The 23,706-nt window shown below is 39.6% G+C and overlaps 2 protein-coding genes across 2 annotated transcripts; one reads left to right on the top strand and one right to left on the bottom strand.

The window, feature by feature from the left end:
• Positions 1-620: 620 nt before the first annotated feature.
• On the bottom strand, positions 621-20,252 carry LOC133558227 (kinesin-like protein KIF22). Its single transcript, XM_061909449.1, has 13 exons — positions 20,126-20,252; positions 19,727-19,934; positions 19,538-19,665; positions 11,237-11,385; positions 10,959-11,168; positions 10,295-10,685; positions 4,485-4,605; positions 4,192-4,303; positions 1,725-1,902; positions 1,555-1,646; positions 1,112-1,309; positions 957-1,016; positions 621-874 (listed from the first exon to the last, which is right to left on the bottom strand). Exons 2-13 carry the CDS (start codon positions 19,912-19,914, stop codon positions 845-847), a joined length of 1,857 nt encoding a protein of 618 aa, XP_061765433.1. The 5' UTR covers positions 19,915-19,934; positions 20,126-20,252; the 3' UTR covers positions 621-844.
• A 221-nt stretch (positions 20,253-20,473) lies between these two features.
• pagr1 (PAXIP1 associated glutamate-rich protein 1) lies at positions 20,474-23,424 on the top strand. Its single transcript, XM_061909448.1, has 5 exons — positions 20,474-20,738; positions 20,940-21,135; positions 22,360-22,684; positions 22,761-22,849; positions 22,929-23,424. The coding sequence occupies exons 2-5, from the start codon at positions 20,961-20,963 to the stop codon at positions 23,162-23,164; spliced, it is 825 nt and encodes a 274-aa protein (XP_061765432.1). The 5' UTR covers positions 20,474-20,738; positions 20,940-20,960; the 3' UTR covers positions 23,165-23,424.
• Positions 23,425-23,706: the final 282 nt, after the last annotated feature.

Here is a 23,706-nt window from a genome sequence, read left to right as displayed (position 1 = left end):
CAATTCAATCTAAAAACAGGGGCAACGTCATAAAAAGGATACAAAGTGGATTAAAAATTATAGTTAAAAAGGTGCATATACTAAAAATACGTTTTCAAATGTTTCTTGAAAATTTAAGTCTATACATTGTAGAAATGTTTTATTATACATCTATGTGTATATAACATTGTAGGTTTATATACCATTATAGTTTGATAATCACTCACACGCACTTTGAGAAAAATTACTAAGATACTCTTTAAAAACATATATCCAAACACATTTTCATTTTATTAAAAAAAAAAAAAAAAGATGTTTTTTACATAACACAAATGGAAAATATCCTGACATTTCAGCAAGTAGGTTCATTCAGCAAATCTATAAATATTTTAACAGAAAAATGCTCAAATGAAAAAAATAAAAGATAATTGCATTAAAATGAATGTTTCACCCTTTTAAAACTACACAAGTTAATTGATTCTACAATCAGAAAACTCCAATTGGTCATTTTGTACTATTGGCAAAAGAGAAGGGGGGAGAGTGGAGGGAGGATGTGGCAAGGTGAGTGTGCGAAGACGCAGCAAGGTCATTGTTGTCACATTTGAAGCCATTGTGTAAAAATGCATCACATTAAAACAAAGTCAAGGATGTGAGGTGTTTAATAAAAAGAAGAGGCAGCACCATCTCCTGGAATCCACGGGTTACAACAACAAAAACTTAAAATGAAGCTTGTGTGGTTATTTACTGTATGGTACATGGCAACTTGTCCAGGGTGTACGCCGCCTTCCGCCAGAGTGCAGCTGATATAGGGGACAAGCGGTAGAAAAAAGGATGGATGGCTTGATGTGCCCCAAAAAAAAAAAAATTACTTTCCAATCACACTTAAGATGTTTGCCTGAAAGTAGAAAGACCAAAATTTATATTACTGGTATGCCACTTCATTAGGTACACTATCACATTTAAATACAAGAACATACCTTCATGAAGGAGGACAATCTCTTTTCTGTCATACCCTCAACTTTCGCGAGATCTTCCAGCTGCAAGAGAACAGTTTAACAGTAAAAATTATGGTCATCCTCTGATGTTTGTAAAAAAAAAAAAAAAAAAAATTTAAAACACTTTTGTATACCACCTTGGAGAAGATGCCGTTGATCTCCCTCCAGCCCAAGATGAGTTTGGCCTTCTTGTCACCGATCTGCTGCAGGCCTTTCAGCTCTTTGAGGGAGCCCGTGTTAAGGATCTGCAGGATCTTCCGTTTGGACTGTTCCAGGAAGCACCTGTCTAGCCGAGACTCCCAGTTCCCCACCATGTTTTCTTTGTCATCCGGGAGCTAGAGAGAAAACATAAGAATGAAAGGCTACCGGTTATTGAGTTAATTTATTTTGCCTCATATTGTAGCTAGAGTGGTGTAGAACTTAATTGAATTACACTGAGAACTATTTCTAATATGCTGTTAACTAATGTATCGACAAGAACAGCATCAACATGTATGTTGGAAAATGGTGATTCTTTTACAGATGCAGAAAGGGGGTTTGTTAAAGTCTAAATTCAATTAGAGCTGGTCTGGTTTCTAACCTCCACGTGATCTGAAAGCGCCTTGTCCACCTTGACGCAGACTGACTGCTTCCTAACGATCGCCTGCTGATTGAGTGGTTGGAGCGGAGTCACTGCACAGGAAAGAGCACACTGGGTTAGACAAGGGTCACATGAATGAATTGGTCAAGCAAAGAACTTATTGGACTGACCCTGCAGGGGTTGCACGACTGCTTGCTTTCTATTGACCTTTGACGTGACGGCTAGTTTTTGCTGCAGAGGAGCCGTGTTGCTGCGGATGCCCGTCTCCTCACTCACTGACTTTTCTTTAGTCAGCCGACTTAACAGCAGGGCCTTCCTCTCAAGCTCCTTCTGCTTCTCTTTCAGCTCCTGGATGAGGAAGTAGAAAGGTTTGATATCAAGTATCGTACCACATTTTATATTTTAATGAGACAGCTTCCCAGTGCCAGCAGCAATCAAGCAGCTTCAGACCACCATGCGTGACTATATGCAATTATCTTGGTACTCACTTGTGTATCGGCTATTGTAACAATCATGGCTGTGTTTGGAGTCCTTTTCAGCAGATCTACGCTGCTATCACGCTTTAGACAGACTACCCTCGTATATTAAAGGGGAACTGAACTTTGTTTTGTAATTTAGCCTATTTTTCACAATCGCTATGTAACACAAGAACACATCTCTTTTCACGCATTCTAAAGTATGAGGTGGCTAACAATGCTGCTAACGGAAGTACTCCCAAAAAAACATGTAAAAACCGCCAAAATTCATTTTACATCTTGTGACCTAATGTTACATATTAGCAATACTTTTATTATAAGCACTAACATTAAGGAACTACTTTAAGTGGTGCTGTGATCGCTGAGCGCTAACTAGCTCATACAGCTATAGTATTGACATACTGAGCTGCTGCTGTATCGCCTCTGAGTTGGTGAAAGTGGATTCTAGATTATAAATCATGCCTGCCACCTGAATAGTGAGTTTGTAGCAATTAACAGAGAAGTTTCTCAACTTTGACATTCAACTTAGATCAGGAGGTGGTGAAAAAGGCACAAAGACACTCGTTTGACGACACTTTTTTCAAACCTGTGCGAGGATTATAATTAATTATTCATTTAAATGGGAATATATGAACATCAGTTAGCATCCCAATGAGAGCAGACGATGTACAGTAAGTGATCATTTTTTTATGTTCATGGTTTGTATTGCTTAATCAGCACTTAGCAATACTGCAGCATAATGCTTAGTTTCACTGCAGCTGTATATGTTTAGCACACAGCTTCTAAAACATGTAGCTCATCATCTGTATATTCAGGCTAAAAAACATAAGTTTCTGCCTCATAATTTTCCCCCGAAGTAGTCTTTGATGGCTCTCATGAAGTCTGCCGTGACTAGTAGCGTTGTTGAAGGGAAAAACGAACGTTGTGATTATTATGGATACACTGCCGCTTGCTTAAAATGACCACAATACGTAAACATTACATGTCATTATGAATGTGTCTGTTTCTACAGTACATACTTAGAGCAAAAGGCTGATGGAGGTGTTTTTAGGTGGATACAGAAAAACTCATTACCTCCATTGTTAGCATTTATTTACATTTTAGAATGCATTTAAAAAAACACGTGTTCTTGTCTCACGCAAGCATGCAGAATGATTGGCAAAATTCCAAAAACATTTCCTCTTTAAAGTTGACTTTTATAGTAGCGTCTTTCAAGATATAAAACAGTTGTAAAAATAGGAGGATTATGTGAGATAGCGTTGCTATCAATTAGTTTAAAATCGAGTAATCTATCAATTTGTCTTATAGGGCAGTGGTCCCCAGCCACTGGTCCGGGGTCCGTGATGCATTTGCTACCAGGCCGCACAGAAACCTTTTAATTAAAATATGAACTACCGCATTTTCTCCAACATAACTTTCGCCTGTCCAACTAAACACCAATAAGCTTGTTAATAGATGTATATTACAACTCCTATGTTATAGTACATTGGACAACGCACGTTTTAATGAACATATGCAATGTTAATATGCCAGATTGTAGCCAAAGGATAATTTTTTTGCTGTTTTTATCTGCCACACTTAGAAAGCCGGTCCATGCAAATTGATTGATCCTTTTTTTATTAGTATTTTGCACAGTTCAGTACATATTCCGTACAATTGACCACTAAATGGTAACACCCAAATAAGTTTTTCAATTTGTTTAAGTCGGGGTCCACGTTAATCAATTCATGGTAAATACTGCATACATTAAAACCGGTCCCTGGTGGAAAAAAGGTTGGGAAACGCTGTTATAGGGGAAATATTTGGGATAAACAAGATTTTTTTGCTTACCATAATCTACATTATTTTCCAAAAAATCGACATTGAAATTGCACCTTTAACTCTAGCACATTAACATTTTAAAAATAAAAATAAGTCTCCGCTGTTTGTTGCCACTCAGATTTTCTGCCACAAAACACCGCTCTCCTGTGCGCTCTATTGCAGAAAAAACATGTCCGTATATCTTAAGTTCTGTGCAATACATTCAGTCTAGAGTTGATCAGCTTTTATTAGTTACACTTGATCAAATAATTAAAGCAAAAGAATATAAATCAAAGCTTGTTTCTTAATGGAATTCATTGATTAATTGTTGCTGCCCAAATAGGACATGCAGTTTATTTACCTGGATCTCCTTGCGAGATTGGGCCACATTTTTGAGCATATTGTCTTTGTCCTGGCAGCTAATCTGTTTCTCCAGAGCAATCAGCCTGTCCATCACCGATGGCTCTGACAGACTGAGGGGAGCACACAGATATAAGAGATCAATAGACTGTTGTGCACACCTGCAGGCAGATGGCATGAAAGCAAGGCGTCATGGGAAATCACATCAGCTACAGATGGCTACTATCTGCAAAGTCTTGGCAGAGCGCGACATTAGGTGTTCATTAGGAGCATGTGCACTCTGCAGTGTTCTACCTGTGAAGATGAGCTGAAGGTGAGGAGGCATCCTGCTCTGTTTTCTTCTCCTCCCTCTGCTTTTTCTTGCGGGCGTGGGCGCCAGCGCTCGCCGTCTCGTGCTCTTCTCGGGCCCGCTTCACTGGAGATGAAGGCACCAAAGGAGGGGAAAATTAAGAGTTGTTTTCCACACACACATAGAATACACAGACATAAAACAAAGCAATTAAAACACTAAATAAAACAAGAAATGAAACGTAATAAAATATATTCATCCAGATGGCTTATTGAAAGGACAAAGTAGAAAAGGTAGGAAAAGCAGCATGACTGTTGTTTTACGTCTTATTGTCGCTTTCAAAAGGACCACATATTTTATCATGCTTAAGGATTATGTAGCCTGTTTTGTTTGGGCAATAAAGACATTTATGATCCTTACACTTTTCGGGTAAACATTAAAACAAGTATTTATCCTGATTAATGTTTGTTGAGACCAGTCAAGACAAGTGCGGCCAATATTGAGCCGTGTATTCTCTGCAGCGTGCATGTGCTCTTACTAGTTCTTGAGCCAGTTTTGTGTTTAAGCACCCAAATTAAGTTAATTAATGGAGCTCATTCGCAACAATGAAAATACCTGTATTAGGGCTGGATATCTCAAAAGAGTATTGTATCCTCATAGAATATTTAATACACCACAAAACTTAATGTCAGAATAATAAAATTAATATTTTGCAACATAATTCAACTACAGCACAAACTGTTCATAAAAATAATTTATAACAGTTTTAAACTAATTCGGGAAACATGACATCTCAAGTCTCTCAAGTAGATTTAATCTAATACACAAATAAGTGTTTGATAAGAAAATCACCATCTCTTTTACTCAGCTCAGGGTGGTGGTGTCACTGGCAGACCTGTGGCTGGTTGTGCCCGTATTTCGAATTTATGTGAGACTAGGGTTGCAAAGTTACAGGAATATTCAAAGTTGGTAACTTTCCATGGGAATTAACAGGAATATATGGGAATACAAAATGCAACATGCTAGGTCTTGCAGCATGATCATTAGCTAAAACAACCTGACTTAATGCAAATTCAGTAGAATTTCAACCCTTCACCGTGGATTCCTCCATCACACGTGCAGTACATTCTTCCATCACATGCACAGATAATTTCCAGCATGCTACACATTACAGCAGGGTTATTGAGACCACACTAGTATTTGAGCCCAAGGACTTCATCTAGTCAGGTAAGTTTTGATGATATTACTGGGGTAAATATATTTGATCTATGGTATTTAAGTTTAATAGGGGTGTAATTGCTGGTTACTGTATGACTGTAGACTACTCCAGCAGACTTCTACTCAAGCTAGCTAGATGTTCCTGTACTTGTTAAATAATTTTGGGGCCAATATCTCTAGCGAGCTACGTTTATGTACCACCACAGTCTCATAATGAACCGAAAATATTTCTTTGTTAGCAGTGATGCTAATTTTCTCTGTTAAATCTCATTCATTTATGCTAACAATGTTGGTCATCCGGATTTAGTTTTTTTGTGATCTGTAAAGTTCCACTAGCCAATACTAAATCAAAACATTTAGTTTCCTTTGCCTTATGTTCTGCTAGCCATTCTGTTGTCATACAAGAATGTAGGTTATAGTTTGATTTAGCATGCTGATTGAGTGTTCATTTATTCATCTAGCCTATTTCTATTCATTTGTCCATCAGTAAAATATTTGTAAAGACTACTCCAATTGTTTGGCTGACTATTTATGTATGTGTGTGGCATTGCATTAGTGTTTAACAAAAATAAATAAATACAAACAGAATAATGCCACATACACCATCTGATGTGTGGAGACATTTCACCCCAACCAATGTAGGTGGAAAGGCTGTGTACTCTTGCAAATAGTGTGCAAAGAGCTACGTCAAAAATGCAGCAGAATATAGACAAGTGCCCAATAATATATAATTATTGTAATTCTCCATTAATTCCCAAATATTCCCATGGACGGTGTCCAACTTTGAATAATCAAAAAATGGTCAATATTTCCAAACTTCCCAACAGTGGTAAATTTCCAGAAATTTACCGGAAACTTTCCACCCCTATGTGAGACACTTGAAAAAAGGGGCAATATTAGGATTTTTTTTCCTACATTTAAAATGCTTCCGTGAGGTCAACATAACATGTATTGGTGGTTCTTTGGTAATCATTTTGCATAATTATGTTTTACGGGCGCTTTCTGTTGCAGCATTTTGTGGGCGGTCCTATTTACGTGCCACCACTTCGACTGTCTTCTACCTGCCCACATTGCTGTAGTTTTTGTCACTTCCATAGTGATTCTGCTGTTCCCAAGTTAGAACTATACACTATTTTGTATTCAAGATGAGGATGTGTGTGCATGTTCGACAGAGTCTGCCACACAAGAGGATAGAGAAAAACAAAGTGCATATTGATTACAGCATGGACTCCAATGGCGGACATGCGCCAGGCACTCTGACGTACATTTATATCATACCGCTGATGGTTTTTCCCAGTTTGTGACATCACCAATTGTGCACATTCCAAACAGTTTGTTAGGCGGAAGTTCAGTAGAAAGGAGGGTAAGATTATTTTATAAATATTTTCACAATGCCTGTTTGGTTTGATTTAAAATTTTCGTGATTATGCATATCCCAAGATACACAATAGCAGGTACCAACAGGTCAGAAACGTTGGTTTTGTATATTATAGCCCTTTTAAAGGCCTACTGAAACCCACTACTACAGACCACGCAGTCTGATAGTTTATATATCAATGATGAAATATTAACATTGCAACACATGCCAATACGGCCGGTTTAGTTTACTATATTAAACTTTTAAATTTCCCGCGGAATTTCTTGTTGAAAACGTTGCGGAATGATGACGCGTGCACGTGACGTCTCGGGTTGGAGGGGACATATTAGCCCAGCACCACAAACGGTTAAAAGTAGTCTCTTTTCATCGCATAATTACACAGTAATTTGGACATCTGTGTTGCTGAATCTTTTGCAATTTGTTCAATTAATAATGGAGACTATAAAGAATAATGCTGTTGGTGGAAAGCGGTGGATTGCAGCGGTCTTTAGCACCGAAACACAGCCTGTGTTTCTTTGTTTGTTGTGAAGCTTTAACACAGAGCGGTCGAGCGAACATGTTTCTCTACCTCAACCAGCTCATTTTTGGATGGGAAAATTGTGATATAAAGTCGGCTTTTACCGGAGACTTCAGTGGATTATGGGACTTCCTCCTGCAGCTCAAAAAGGCAGCTGTGATCTTGGCTCCTCCATTGGCTTCTCTGAGAGACACTGGGGTTCACAGCAGCCATCCGACTTTCAGGTATGGCTTTACAATCTCACTAAAACACTATTAAAAGAATAAGCGGATAAGGGATCTTCCAGAATTATCCTAGTAAATGTGTCTAATTACATCCGACACGGTCCAACTGCCGCCTGGAGCCGTCCCTTTATTTTTGTGTGCTTCACTCTAACTTTCCTCATCCACGAATCTTTCATCCTCGCTCAAATTAAAATGGGGAAATTGTCGCTTTCTTGGTTCGAATAGCTCCTGCTGCTGGAGGCTCACATTATAAACAACGTGAGGATGTGAGGAGCCCTACAACCCGTGACGTCACGCGCACATCGTCTGCTACTTCCGGTAAAGGCAAGGCTTTTTTATTAGCGACCACAAGTTGCGAACTTTATCGTCGATGTTTTCTACTAAATCCTTTCAGCAAAAATATGGCAATATCGCAAAATGATCAAGTATGACACATAGACTGGATCTGCAATCCCTGTTTGAAATAAGAAAATCTCATTTCGGTAGGCCTTTAATGAGTCAAATTATGTTTTTTTCTACATTAAAACACTTACTTGTGGTTTAAATAACATGTAATGGTCGTCTTTCAGACAAAATTTTTGCATAGATAATGTTTTACAGACCGTTTTCCAGCTGCTTTCTGACCGTCTGTTTAGGATGCATTGTTTTTTTCTTAATTGCGTGCCTCCACTTTAACAAAGTCTTCCCCCCGCCATCCATATTGTAGTTTTTAGTGATTAAATAGATTAGATATCCGCTGACATCACCGGTGAGCAAAATGTCACAGTTTGTGAAAACTCTAGGTGACTCATTTGGAGAAAGTATGAAAAGAGGCAAGATTGTTTTGTTTTTTTGAGTATCTCCAACATGTCTCCATGGTTTGATTTAAAATGTTCTGGACTTATGCTGATCCCAAATACTTAAAACAAACAGGTACAAATAGGCAGGTATAGTTGGTTTTGCATAATATGTCCTCTATAACATACTGCAAAGTCCTGATCCAGCTTTGTGTAATCCATTCTATAAAAGCCAAAAAGAGTCCACTCTTCTATTTCAGCGATGCTAGGGCATCGATCAGTTTTAACTCACCGCTTGAGTCAGCCATATTATTAGTGTTTTTTGTGACTTTTCAGCCACTCATGGGAGTAAAGCTCCTTGGATGACATGTAAAGGCTGGAATATACTCTCGCATTGCGTAGCTTGCGTGCCCCCCCTCCCCCAAACTAAACCTGTAAACTAAGGAGCAGTGTCTCCAGAAGGAGCAACTGCAGACTAGATACTGTGTATTTCTTTCCTGTGAAGAGTGACTATATACAGCCACTGAACCACAACCTCGAAAACTTTGTCTACAGCGGAAATAAGGATTCACAATAATCAGGCTACTTTAAATGGATGTTCGGGACATGGTAAAAGACAGATTGTTGTTTGTAAATATATCGTGCCTGAAAGATTGACGTAGAAAAAACAATGTATGTGAGAGAAAAAGACGTGTGTGCACGCATATGTCGAAATTGAACCTGTTCGCACAAGATTCGTGAGAAAAGTTATACTTTTGTACTTTCACTTTATGATTTGTTCTGAACACAACAACATACCGTATCTTTTGGAGTATAAGTCGCTCCGGAGTACAATACGCACCTACCGAAAACGCATAATAACGAAGGAAAAAAACATAAGTCGCATTTTTTGGGGGAATTTGTTTGATAAAACCCAACACCTAGAATAGACATTTGAAAGGCAATTTAAAATAAATAAAGAATAGAGAAAAACAGGCTGAATAAGTGTACGTTTAATGACGCATAAATAACCAACTGAGAAGGTGCCTGGTATGTTAACGTAACATATTATGGTAAGAGTCATTCAAATAACTATAACATATAGAACGTTCTATACGTTTACCAAACAATCAGTCACTCCTAATCGCTAAATCCGATGAAATCTTATACGTCTAGTCTCTTACGTGAATGAGCTAAATAATATTTGATATTTTACGGCAATGTGTTAATAATTTCACACATAAGTTGCCCCTGAGTGAGTATAAGTCGCACCCCCGGCCAAACTATGAAAAAAACTCAACTTATAGTCCGAATAACACGGTAATAAGCTGAAAAACACACATTCAGTAATTATTTTCAAAGCGCACCTAGATATTAAGTATACAATATCAGTTTTCATGCAAATGTTTAATCCCAGTTTTATAATTATACAATAATGTGTATTTCAAGCACAAAATCTGCTCGTCCATGTTTGGGGACCTTCCCAGGCAAAAACTAACCAATCACAGCTCTGCGTTCTGCGTCGCGAATCTAGGATTTTTTTTGGGAGGCTACGCAGAGGGAGGGGAGACGAGATGAAACTACGTGAGCTATGTGAGAGTATACACCAGGCTTAAGACGGTCACTCGAACATAAACGCGTTCATAGCAGCAAAAACAAGAAGCTGCAACTGTATGGTTAAATATAGCGATACACATTCCTATATATGTGATCAATGACTCACCTGGATGCACAGCCACAGTCTCACACGTAAATGGCTTGTTTACAATGAGCTTCGACTTGGCCGCAAAGTTGAGCGCGCTGAAGGTATCAAAGTAGAACTTGTACTCGGGGGCAATGTTGGTGATCATGACTGAGTGTGCTGAGCCCCCAAGAGAGTCCTGAAGCAGGCGCGTCAGTTTACTGTCTCTGTAGGGAACGCGCACGGAGATTCCCGAGTTGAGGGAGTCCACCACTTTACTGAGTGTGAAGAGCGACAGGTTGATGGCCCCGCTTTCTTTCAGACGGATACCCTGGTTGCCGGTGCGACGGTTGTCTTCGGAGCCAGCCAGGTCCACCAGGTAAAGCTTGCCCGTTTGTTGGCGGTGAGGCGGGGCGTGCTGAGTCCGCACCACCTGCATGGACGAAAATGTCATTTGCGTAGGTTGAGAGACTGCATTAAAAAGGAACATGTGACATGTGTTTGTACCTCTACCAGTAAAGTAAAACAGTTGTTAGTGGGAATGTTGCAAGAGAGGATTTATATATAGTACCAGCTACCAAATCCTAGCCTACAGCACAGAGGCCAAGACCCACTAAGTTTCTTTTGTAAACTTTTACCACCACAAGCCACCCAAATTCAAAAGTAGGACTACCCATGAAGGAACACAAAAAAGCTCTGACCAAACCTTTATGAGCAGGATTGCGTGACTTCGGCTGGAGCGCTCGTTCAGTTTGGTCGATGCTGTGGTACGATTGAGACTGGCCTGAACAAATTGGCGGTCAAAATCCCAAAAAGACGTGATTGTTGTGTGAGTGAGGCCAGGTATAAGGATGTTCTTGTCCTTGTCTTCTCTTATCGGCAAATCCTGGGAGCTTGGTGACAATAGATCGAGCACCTGTGTGACAAAAAAACATTACTACCACGTTAAAGGTGTTTAAAAACATTATGAAAAATACAAGATACCTTCTCGTTGTAGATCTCTAAGTAAGACATGCCAATGGAGTAGTCCCACCCCTCGTCATCTCGACCATTGACCAGATTGAGGACTTCTTGAACGGCATGAGGAATCATGCCCGGCTCCTCTGAACTCCCCAACATGGTATGCGTCTTGCCTTAAACCCCCAAAAAATAATCACATTAAATAGCTTCCACGAATCCTGGGCTAATATATTAACAGAGCAATAAATAAAAATTAACCCGATAACGTTACCATCATTGTTAAATTGCATTGTTTTCATCCCTTACTTTCGAACAGGGCACGAGAGGGTTCGCTCTGTGTTTTCCTCTCAAGACCGGAGTTTGTTTATTCAATTGCAGAATTTAATGAACGGGGTGACTTTTCTTGTCAGTCATCCATAATCTTTGTCTCTGTGGGTGGAGGCAGAATCACCAGTTTACACACAAGTAGGATGCCTAATGCAAGGACAAAGAGCCTTGCTAGTCGTGACTCGCTAGTGAGAAGCACTGCAGAGTAACAAAAGCTAGGAGGAAAAAATATGATTGCAAAGTCAAATGTGCCAAACGAGCAAGTATGCCAAATTTGTTGTTCGAACTATAATGACAAACAGAGAAATCAGAGTTTATATTAAGGAATACAGTACTTGCCTTATTATAATTACATATTAGAGCGGCCGTGTCAGCAACTGTAAAGTTCCAGGTTTGATATATACTTCAAAGAATAAGAGAACTAATTCAAGTAAATCGCCTTAGCTTATTGACATAACAGACTGTGATTTCTGTCTCAATATCATGTGTTTAGTCGAGTGCTGCCAAATTTTACTATCTAACGAATGTGATCAAATCACAAAAAAAAAATATTGTATTAACGCAGATAAATCAACAGATTTAATTTGACCCCACATGCTACTTTACCTTAACCACACATGGTTAACTGAAAGGCTGTGTGGGTTATTTGATTGATCAGGTCAATGCATATGCCAGTGCAAAGATGAGTGAAAAGACTCCAACTCTTGTGCTCGGTGGCAAAATGTTGCTTCAAAATACACCCAGATGAGACTCGTTGAGCAAATAAGGTACATTCAAGTAAAAAAATTTGCAAAATGTTTTGTTTAAGATATTCTGACAGTTAAATTAGAGGTGTCAATTTATTTTTTATGCAAGCAAGTAATTCACTGATTAATCACATATAAAAAGCATGATTTATCTGATTAAAAAATATTTGGCAGTATGGTCACATTTACACTTATATGTATTGTCACATTCTAAGTCACAATACAGTAAATGTGACCATACACATTTATAGAGCAGGGGTCTCAAATTCAATTTACCTGGAGGCCACTGAATGCAGAAACTGGGTGAGGCTGGGCCGCGAGAAAACATTTCTTAAACAATCCAACATGCACTTTTTAATGAATTCACCTTCTATGAACCCTCAAGATTTTTCTGGGAGACTCCTGAATTTCAGTGCACCTCAAAAAAATCTACCGATGCAAACATTTTCCCGAATGTGTCCCATTTTCCCCCGACTGACATTATTAAGGGCTGCCGTGACTGCACTGCCTTTAGCGTCCTCTACAATAGTGGTTCTCAACCTTTTTTCAGTGATGTACCCCATGTGAACATTTTTTTTTAATTTAAGTACCCCCTAATCAAAGCAAAGCATTTTTGGTTGAAAAAAAGAGATTAAGTAAAATACAGCACTATGTCATCAGTTTCTGATTTATTAAATTGTATAACAGTGCAAAATATTGCTCATTTGTTGTGGTCTTTCTTGAACTATTTGGAAAAAAAGATAAAAATAACTAAAAAACTTGTTGAAAAATAAACAAGTGATTCAATTATAAATAAAGAGTTCTACGCATAGAAGTAATCATCAACTTAAAATGCCCTCTTTGGGGATTGTGATAGATATCCATTTGGATTCATGAACTTAATTCTAAACATTTCTTCACAAAAAAGAAATCTTTAACATCAATATTTATGGAATATGTCCACAAAAAATCTAGCTGTCAACACTGAATATTGCATTGTTGCATTTATTTTCAGTTTGTGAACTTACATTCATATTTTGTTGAAGTGTTATCCAATAAATATATTTAAGTATTTATGACTCACTGCTATTTTTTTTAAATGTTGATAAATCTCACTTAACCCTTGGCATACCTTTACATAGCATACCATCTATAGGAGAACTAGTGCTCTACAACTCGTCATTGCGCACATAACACAACTAAAGTGACAACTCTAAATAATGTTGTGCGAGACTTGTGCAGAACAACGTTAGTGGCTGCAAGACGTACTTACTCAACAGCCATACGGGTTACACTGAGGGTGGCCGTATAAACGACTTTAATACTGTTACAAATATGCGCCACACCAAACAAGAATGAAAAACACATTTTGGGAGAACATCAGCACCCTAACACAACTTAAACACAAGAGAACAAATACCCAGAACAGCTTGCAGCCCAAACTCTCCCGGGCTACATAATACACAACCTCAACAGAAGCAAGTAGGGCGGGTCGAGTCTATAAAAATGGGACCCCTTACCTCCCTGCTTGGCACTTAGCATTAAGGGTTGGAATTGGGGGTTAAATCACCAAAAATGATACCCGGGCACGGCACCGCTGCTGCCCACTGCTCCCCTCACCTCACAGGGGTTGATCAAGGGTGATGGGTCAAATGCAGAGAATAATTTCGCCACGTCTAGTCTGGTGTGACAATCATTGGTACTTTAACTTTAATTATCAGCCCAATTTGCCTCTTTATGGTAGCTAATTTTTGGGGAGACATTCTCTATTTAATTTTACAAACTCAAAAAAAAATAATCAATAAATAAAAATCACCCATCACTGGAAAGCCCAATATGTCCCCTCTACAGATTTCATTCTTGTAATGTTTTGCATTTGAAATAATAGTCTCTGTCCCTTAAAAATGAGAAACATGTATTGCTGCTATGTCTTGATGCAGGTATCAGCAAAACCAACGTTTTTATTGCATTTTTTAATGCCACCTATAACAAATGTAATGCCAATGTCTTACCGCAGACAGTCATATACAAACGGTAGTCAAATAGTAAATGGATTACAGTAGTATAGTGCTTTTCTACCTTCAAGGTACTCAAAGCACCATTTTCCACATTCACACACAGATGGCTAGTGAAGGCCCTAACCACGACCCATCAGGAACAAGCCTGAAGGCTATGAAACTTTCCACATTCTGAAAGACAGACAATTTACTTTAAAGACAAAAAAAAAATTAATCTATCAATTTACTACTATTTGTCCCTTTCAGAGTCGCCGGAGCCTATCCCAGCTAAATCGGGCAGAAGGCAGCGTAAACACTGGACAAGTCGCTACCTCATTGCAGAGCCAACACAGATAGACAACATTGACACTCACAGACAAGGGCTAATTTAGTGTTGCCAAATAGCCTATCCCTAGGAGCATGTGTTTGGAGGTGATGATGCTTTTATTTTGTGTTGTATTTTCTTTAGTTTTTCCTTACACATGTTTTATGGTGCTATTATTTATTTTTTCCCTATGAGTTTTTCCTTCTTTAACAGTTTAAAAATGTAAATTACTTTTTCTTCAATGTACATATTTGAAAAAAAATAAAAGAGGCATGTTTACTTGTTTGTTTGTTCTGATTGTTGAATTGAAATAGTCTGTTCCAACATAATTTCTAAGGCCCACACAGCCCATCTTTTGTGAACATATTTTCATACGGTTTGAAAGCAATGTGTACTTTAAAAGTGGTGACGGTTGTTTCAAAATGATTAGTTCCAGCTCCAACATTATAGTGAGCGTTGCTACTGCTACTTTACAAAAGAAAAAGCGTGGTGGACGGAGAATTGCAAGTAGGCATCGCCTGCACACACTGAAACAAAGATTGTTGATGACTGACAAACAGGCTCACTCCATGTAATTCCACTGTCAAATAAAATGTGCACAGGTTCTAAGAACGATGCAGAGTGAGACCTCTTGTATCCACTTTGAAAGTCTGAGGCCAAGACCACTTTATTTATATATAAAGTTTTGTATTTCATTATTGTTTCTTTTGTTAATATCAGAGTCCGTTCTGCAAAAGGGTCATCTGTTGAAGCACACAGCTTATGGACAGGGACCCACAGTTAAAATATACATCAACATATAATAAACAAAATACAATACATTTCAAAATCTACCCACCGAATACGCATTTCATTAAGAAATTAAAAAGGAATCTTTAAATCCACCAAACCAGTGTCAATATCCTATTATTCAAATTTGATTAAAAGGTTACATCTTGAAGATCTGCGATTATCTCATCCTAAATACAGAGGTCAAGACCAAAATTATGTGATTGTGAATTCCTCAACCAAAAGGGGTATGCTAAATGTACTATGTACTAATTGTACATCACAATACATTTTGCTAAAAAATCTTTTTAAAAATGTTCAAAGAATGTGATTATTTTATAGAGCTATCACTCTTGCTCCAGATCATCAATCCAATCCACTATTTACATATCACATTTAAACAACAAAATGTTTCCAAAGTGCTGCACAACAATATTAAAAACAACATTCAAATACCATCCTGAGCTCCACCAATGACTGAATAAAAACAAAAAATAGAAATAAATATAGAACCAATATAAAATGAATATTAAAAATTATTTTAAGGGTGAAACCAATTAAAACAGTAAATAGAAATCAAAATTTTGAAACACAGAGGGCAACACAGCTCACGTAGTGTTAAAAGCCAGAGAATAAAAATGGGAAGTGAAGTGAATTATATTTATATAGCGCTTTTCTCAAGTGACTCAAAGCGCTTTTACATAGTGACACCCAATATCTAAGTTACATTTAAACCAGTGTGGGTGGCATTGGGAGAAGTTGGGTAAAGTGTCTTGCCCAAGGACACAACGGCAGTAACTAGGATGGCACAAGCGGGAATCGAACCTGCAACCCTCAAGTTGCTGACACGGCCACTCTACCAATCGAGCTATGGGTCTTAAGATGAGACTTAAAACACTCCACTGTGGGAACAATTCGAATATGGAGGGACAGAGTGTTCCAGAGCTTAGGGCCGACCACAGAGAAGGCCCTGTCTCCCCTAGTTTTAAGTCTGGTCTTGGGCACCAGGAGCTGGAGCTGGCTCTAGGACCTCAAAAAGGTTAAAAGATAAAAACGGTTTTCCCTTTGCTAAAAGACAAAGATGATAAAAACAAGATCTTAAAACGCCATTGACTTGTTTGTCAAGTTTAAAATCATTGTCTACAGTGATGCCAAGGCCTGTAGAGGCCTGATGGCCTCTACAGGCTATAGTAAAGCTTGTACACTTTAGATCAGTGGTCCACAAACACCGGGCCGCAGAAAAAATTTTTTTTCATTTTTATTAAAAAAAATATATATATATATGTATATATATATATATTTTTTTTTTTATTTATTTTTTTTTTTTTTTATGAAATCAACATACAAAACATAATATACACTTAGAATTAGTGCACCAACCACAAAAACATCCCTTTTTCATGACAAAGAAAAAAAAAAAAAGGCATGATGTCTCCAAAGTTCCAAAAAATAGTCGAAAAAACAGAAAATAACAGAGCTGAGACCCAGTGTTTGTAATGTGTTGAAAATGAAAATGACGGCTGTATTACCCTGGAGACGTCACATTCTGACATCATCGCAAAAAGAACGATAAACAGAAAGGCGTTTAACTCGCCAAAATTCACCCACCTAAGAGTTCGGAAATCGGTTAAAAAAAATATATGGTCTTTTTCCTGCACCATCCAGGTATATATTGACGCTTACATAGGTCTGGTGAAAATGTTCCCCTTTAAAATTCCCGGAGGTAAAACTTTACTATGCATCAGATCGGACATGGATCCCAACCGAATGTCAACCAGCAGGTTTCGGCGAGAAAATTGTGGTCAAAAATTCGCTTCTTACCCGGTAAGAAGCTGAGCTTGTGCCTCTCGTACAGCTGCCGTCGACTTCCCCGAGACACTGCGCGTCAACACCCGGCCGTAGACGTAAACTTCCGACTATCAAGTACTGTTAAACTCACTAAAACACTAACAACACAATAGAAAGATAAGGGATTTCCCAGAATTATCCTAGTAAATGTCTCTAAAAACATATGAATCCGTATCGCGTTTTTTTTGTAACTTTTTTTTTTCTAGTCAGTGCTATCAATGTCTTCAAACACAAATCTTTCATTCTCGCTCAAATTAATGGGGAAATTGTCATTTTCTCGGTCCGAATAGCTGTTTTTGTTGGAGGCTCCCATTAAAATCAATGTGAATATATGAGGAGCCATCAACATGTGACGTCATCGTCTGCGACTTCCGGTTGCAAACTCCAGTTGCAAACTTTATCGTGGATGTTCTCTACTAAATCTTTTCAGCAAAAATATGGCAACATCGCAAAATTATCAAGTATAACACATAGAATGGACCTGCTATCCCCGTTTAAATAAGAAAATCTTATTTCAGTAGGCCTTTAAGAGCCAATATGTTAGCAATTTGCATATTGTTAAGCAACTAATTAATGGTGACTATGTTCCCCATACTAAAGTGTTACCATGTTTTTTTTACTGGTGCACAAAATGAACCGTGCATGAACATCACCTTGTTCAAACAACAAAACCCAACAGTGCATAAACTCACAACAAATTGCACACCTGCAAATTAGTCAGCTGTTTCCGCATCTGTAATACGCAGACAGGGAGAGGCGTGCGCAACCCAAGGGTCCCTGGTTCAATCCCCACCTAGTACCAACATTGCCACATCCGTTGTGTCCTTGAGCAAGACACTTCACCCTTACTCCTGATGGGTGCTGGTTAGCGCCTTGCATGGCAGCTCCCTCCATCAGTGTGTGAATGTGTGTGTGAATGGGTGAATGTGGAAGTAGTGTGAAAGCGCTTTGAGGACCTTGAAGGTAGAAAAGCGCTATACAAGTACAACCCATTCATTTGTAGTTACACGATGAGTCGGGTGTGTTTTGACCTCTGCCGAACCCCTGAGGCCGACTCACCGAACCCCTTGGGTTCGATCGAACCCGGTTTAAGAGCCAGAGCCAACGCATAATTGTATTCGATTTTTTAATACTTCTGCACATCAAATTTAGAAGGCCTACTGAAATGAGATTTTCTTATTTAAAACGGGGATAGCAGGTCCATTCTATGTGTCATACTTGATCATTTCGCGATATTGCCATATTTTTGCTGAAAGGATTTAGTAAAAAACATCCATGATAAAGTTCGCAACTTTTGGTTGCTAACAAAAAAGCCCTGCCTCTACCGGAAGTCGCAGACGATGACGTCACATGTTGATGGCTCCCCATATCTTCACATTTTTTTTTTAATGGGAGCCTCCAACAAAAAACTATTCGGACCGAGAAAACAACAATTTCCCCATTAATTTGAGCGAGGATGAATGAGTCGTATTTGAGGATATTGATAGCGACAGACTAGAAAATAAAAAAATAAAAAAACAAGTTGGAAAAAACGCAATTGCATTGGGACGGATTCAGATGTTTTTAGACACATTTACTAGGATAATTCTGGGAAATCCCTTATCTTTCTATTGTGTTGCTAGTGTTTTAGTGAGTTTAACAGTACCTGATAGTCGGAAGTGTGTGTCCACGGGTGTCTTGACGCCAGTGTCTCAGGGAAGTTGACAGCAGCTTTATGGGCGACACAAGCTCAGCTGATCTCCGGTAAGAGGAGACATTTTACCACAATTTTCTCACCGAAACCTGCTGGTTGACATTCGGTAGGGATCCATGTTTGCTGTGATCCATAGTAAAGTTTCACCTCCGTGAATTTTAAACAAGGAATTACCGTGCGTTTGTGTGGTTAAAGGCTTAAGCTTCCCAACTCCATCTTTCTACTTTGACTTCTCCAATATTAATTGAACAAATTGCAAAAGATTCAGCAACACCGATGTCCGAAATACTGTGTAATTATGCCGTTAAAACAGACGACTTTTAGCTGTGTGTGTGCGCAGCGCTCATATTTCCTAACAGCCCGTGACGTCAAGCGTACACGTCATCATTATGCAACGTTCTCAAGAAAAAGCTCCCGGGATATTTAAAATTGTAATTTAGTAAACTAAAAAAGCTGTATTGGCATGTGTTGCAATGTTAATATTTCATCATTGAAATATAAACTATCAGACTGTGTGGTGGGTAGTAGTGGGTTTCAGTAGGCCTTTAATGTTATTGTAGTTTAAAGCCCTGAGTTACGCAACAACCATTCTAATGCAGAATCTCTGCGATATCACGTTATCAAATTTGCAGCCAAACATACCAGCTCCTGTTGGCCCATAGGCAAAGACACTAGCATTCTGCCCCCTCAGGATGTGTGGCAGAATGGGCTTCACTGACGAAAGGAACACCTCTTGCTGTGTCGTTTGCTCACCGTGGAACACGTCAAAGCTTAAAACCACATTAACAGCATTAATACAATACAATTAATGGCAGTGTGAGCATGACTTACCGGTATTTTACGGTTTCAGATGCATTCCTCCAGTTGATAATCTCCAAGTTCTGGGAGTCCAGACCTCTCACACAAGGCCTCTCGCCTCGCTCATCGTGTTGGCCCATAAAGGGACGCAGACGAACAGCAACTCTCACCTGGGAAGCTTTCTTGCTTCCACTCTCTGATGTTAGCACACGCTGAGCCATGGTTTGGCTCTTTAGCAGTCCTGGAAAACATGTTTTATGTGTGTCACCGTTTAAAAAAATAAAAAGCTACATAAAAACAGTAAAACCTCCGAAAGGAAAAGGTGCTCGAGTGACGACGACCCTTAGCTATCGGGTAACAATCAAGCGAAACCCCCCTTAAAGACTCAAATTCCACATATTATGTATATAATTCAATATATATATCACTTACCGCTGTTATTTACTAAATACCAGGAGGAATACCTCTGTCGAAGCTGAAATATAGCCCTCAGCAAACTTGTGTTGTCCGCTCTTTAACAATGGCGAGGCGAACCTCTCAACTGCTAACGGAAACATTTTTAAAATAGGGGCCACAAAACCGGAAATGACAACAGCCAATCAGAGCTCGCCAAAGTCTAATACATGTTTTTATCTTGAAAAATATTCACAGCATGGAATGCAGTAGTAAGTAAGAATATATGTGTATTTTTGTACTAGTTAAAATTAAACACTTTTTTTAGATAACTGAATAAATGTAATTCCCGCCTGATTCTCAGCTCGGCTACACCGGAAATGACGCCTTAACAGGTCTCCGAAACTACCCTTGCGAAGGGCTGCCGCACTTTCGCCACATTCGACATAATCCACATGATGTTTAGTCGCATATCCGTGCAAGCCGTTTATTCGGTCCAAAATGGCGCTATGTTTACGTCCGTGTTTTGTTGTTTAATACTCCTAAGCTAGCCTCATGGAGAGTCCTAGCCATTTAACTCACATGGGGAGATAACTTTACTCAATATTTCACCGACGAGAACGCTGCCTGCAGCCACGACGCCATACATTTGGTAATAATGACATCTTAAGAAGCTCGCGTTGTGTTTAGGACTTTTCATTAATAACACAATGGCTTGATATTAGCTAATGAAATGAAATTGACGAATGTTCGTTTAATGGTGCTGATCTGCTAATGTGCACCACCTGTTAAGTTCTACATGCCTGGCACAGCTATTACTATACCTTAACTTTATTGTCGTCTTGTTCCTCAGACTTTTACGTTGCATTGAAGTATGCAGGCTGAGGCAACAGATTCGTCCCTAAGACAGGGCATTGAGGCTCTGGGTGTAAAGGACGAAGAAAATAAAAATGAAGCCTGCAAAGAGAAAGAAGAAGAAACCGGAGAGAAACATGATGCGGAGATGCCAGCTATTGCAGAGGAAGAGGGGTCAAGTAAGGATGAAAAAGGTAAACATTGATCAAAATAAAGTAAACATATGTTATATTTCAAGTGCATGAGGGAAATTCAACTGCTGGGTGATGATCCATCCATCTTCTTTGTCCTGGGTCTTCCCCAGATGTGCCCTAAATACCTCCCTACGGAGGTGTTCGGGTGGCATCCTAACCAAATGCCCGAGCCACCTCATCTGGCTCCTTTCGATGTGGAGGAGCAGCGGCTTTACGTTGAGCTTCTCACCCTATGTGTAAGAGAGAGCCCCGTCACCTGACGGAGAAAACTGATTTCGGCCGCTTGTACCCGTGAATCTTTTCCTTTAGGTCATAATCCAAAGCTCCGATCGGTAAATTGAGAGCTTTGCCTTCCGGCTCAGCTCCTTCTTCACCACAAAGGATCGATACAGCATCCGCATTGCTGAAAACGCCATCGATCCGCCTGTCGATCTCACGATCCACTCTATCACTCATGAACAAGACTCTGAGGTACTGTACTTGAACTCCACTTGGGGAAAGATTTCCTCCCCAACCCGGAGATGGCACTCCACCCTTTTCCGGGCGAGAACCATGGACTCGGACTTGGAGGTGCTGACACCCATCCCAGTCGTTTCACACTCTGCTGAAAACCGATCCAGTGAGAGCTGACGATCCTGGTCAGATGAAGCCATCATGACCACATCATCTAAAAAAAGCAGAGACCTAATCATGCAGCCACCAAACCGGATGCCTTCAACGCCCTGACGGCGCTGAGAAATTCTGTCCATAAAAGTTATGAACAGAATCGGTGACAGAGGGCATCCAACCGTCTCTGAAAACGGCTCCGACTTACTGCCGGCAAAGCGGACCAAGCTCTGACACTGATCATACAGGGAACAGACCGCCACAATCAGACAGTCCGATACCCCATACTCTCTGAGCACTCCTCACAGGACATCCCTGGGGACACGGTCGAATGCCTTCTCCATGTAGACTGGTTGGGCAAACTCCCATGCACCCTCAAGGACCCTGCCGAGAGTATAGAGCTGGTCCACAGTTCCAAAAACAGGACAAAAACCACACTGTTCCTCCTGAATCCGAGGTTCCACTATCCAGCGTAGCCTCCTCTCCAGTACGCCTGAATAGACCTTGCTGGGAAGGCTGAGGAGTGTGATGATATCAATGCCAAACTATTTATTTTTGTTTGTTTACACAAAATGTCATCTTATTCTCTCATGTCACTTTTTTTCTTTTTATTTCCAGCACAAGAAACAGGGGAGCTTGAGGGTGATGCACAGACAATAGCGCTTCAAACAGACGCATCACTTGTGGAAGAAGGAGGGACGCCCAATGCAGACAAGGACAGCGAATGGGAGCTGGTTTACAGCGACGAGGAAATGGAGGACCCCAAAAACTGGATGCCCGCTCCTGCCGAGATCAAGAGACTCTATGAGCTACTGGATAAAGGCGAGATGCTGGAGCTCAACTTTGTGCCTCTTCCCAGGAGGCCGCCCACGCCCGAAAACACCCTGTCACCTGAGAGGGAGGATGATGACGATGCAGAGGAGGAAAAGGAGAGGGAGCGGAAGTTAGTAAATCATTTTGGCGCCTTTTTTTTTTTTTGCAAGGATTGTGTACTCAAACTGAGTTTTTTTTATCCACAGGCCGCCGACTCCAACAGAGTTTGATTTTAATGAGGAGCAAACGCAAACGACCCCGAAAAATTCCTTCATAAACAGACGCAGAACACCAGGTGTGTATTCCATTCCACTGCACCCCATCAATTTTCAAAGTACTCTGACATAAATTGTTTTTTTCTCTCCTACAAACAGGCTCATCTGCTCGCTCCTCCGTCAAACGAGAGGCGAGGCTGGACAAGGTGCTATCAGACATGAAGCGCCACCGCAAAATCGAGGAGCATATCCGGCGCACGGGGCGGGATCTCTTCAAAAGCGAGAAGAAGCTGGAGGAGGCGCTGTCGCCCAATAGCCAGAAGGAGCGTGACAAGGAGCGGGAGCGAGACAGCAACCCCAACACCATCTTCTCCCCCAGGCAGAGGAGATATTGAACTGTACTGAGAAGGCTCTTTTTCTAGTCTAAACTTGACTTTTTTGTAAATGTTATATTTGTATGTTTTTTATGTCTGTTTTGTATTATAGCAATAAACATGCTAACTTGTTGCAGACAACGTGCATTAAAGTGTCACATTGGTTGTGAAAACTATAACTAGACAAAATGCAATCATTTTATTAATATTTGGGAAAACTGGTAGTTTGACATTGTAGTGCACAAAGACCATACAATAAATTTGTAACCAGCACACACGTTCATCTTAAGTGGAATTAAGTGTTTGAAGCACCGCAGTAAACCACAAAAAGAGTTAAGCAGTAACTCATGCCTTGACAGTATTTGTATATTTTTCATAGTATATTTTCACAAGAAATAACAAGACAAAATATTGTACCAAAAGTTAAATTATTCATGCAGGCCAATCTTAATTAATTGGAATAACATATCAGGAGTTCAATTTGGATTATGAGACCAATTAAATGCTCAGGAAATAATACTTTGGAATGCATGCCAGTAAATATAAAATAAACAAAAAAGTTT

This window comes from Nerophis ophidion, linkage group LG08 (genome assembly GCF_033978795.1).
Source record: "Nerophis ophidion isolate RoL-2023_Sa linkage group LG08, RoL_Noph_v1.0, whole genome shotgun sequence".
NCBI lineage: Eukaryota > Metazoa > Chordata > Actinopteri > Syngnathiformes > Syngnathidae > Nerophis > Nerophis ophidion.
The sequence above is the reverse complement of the archived record's forward strand: the minus strand, read 5'-3'. Positions and strand labels throughout refer to the sequence as shown.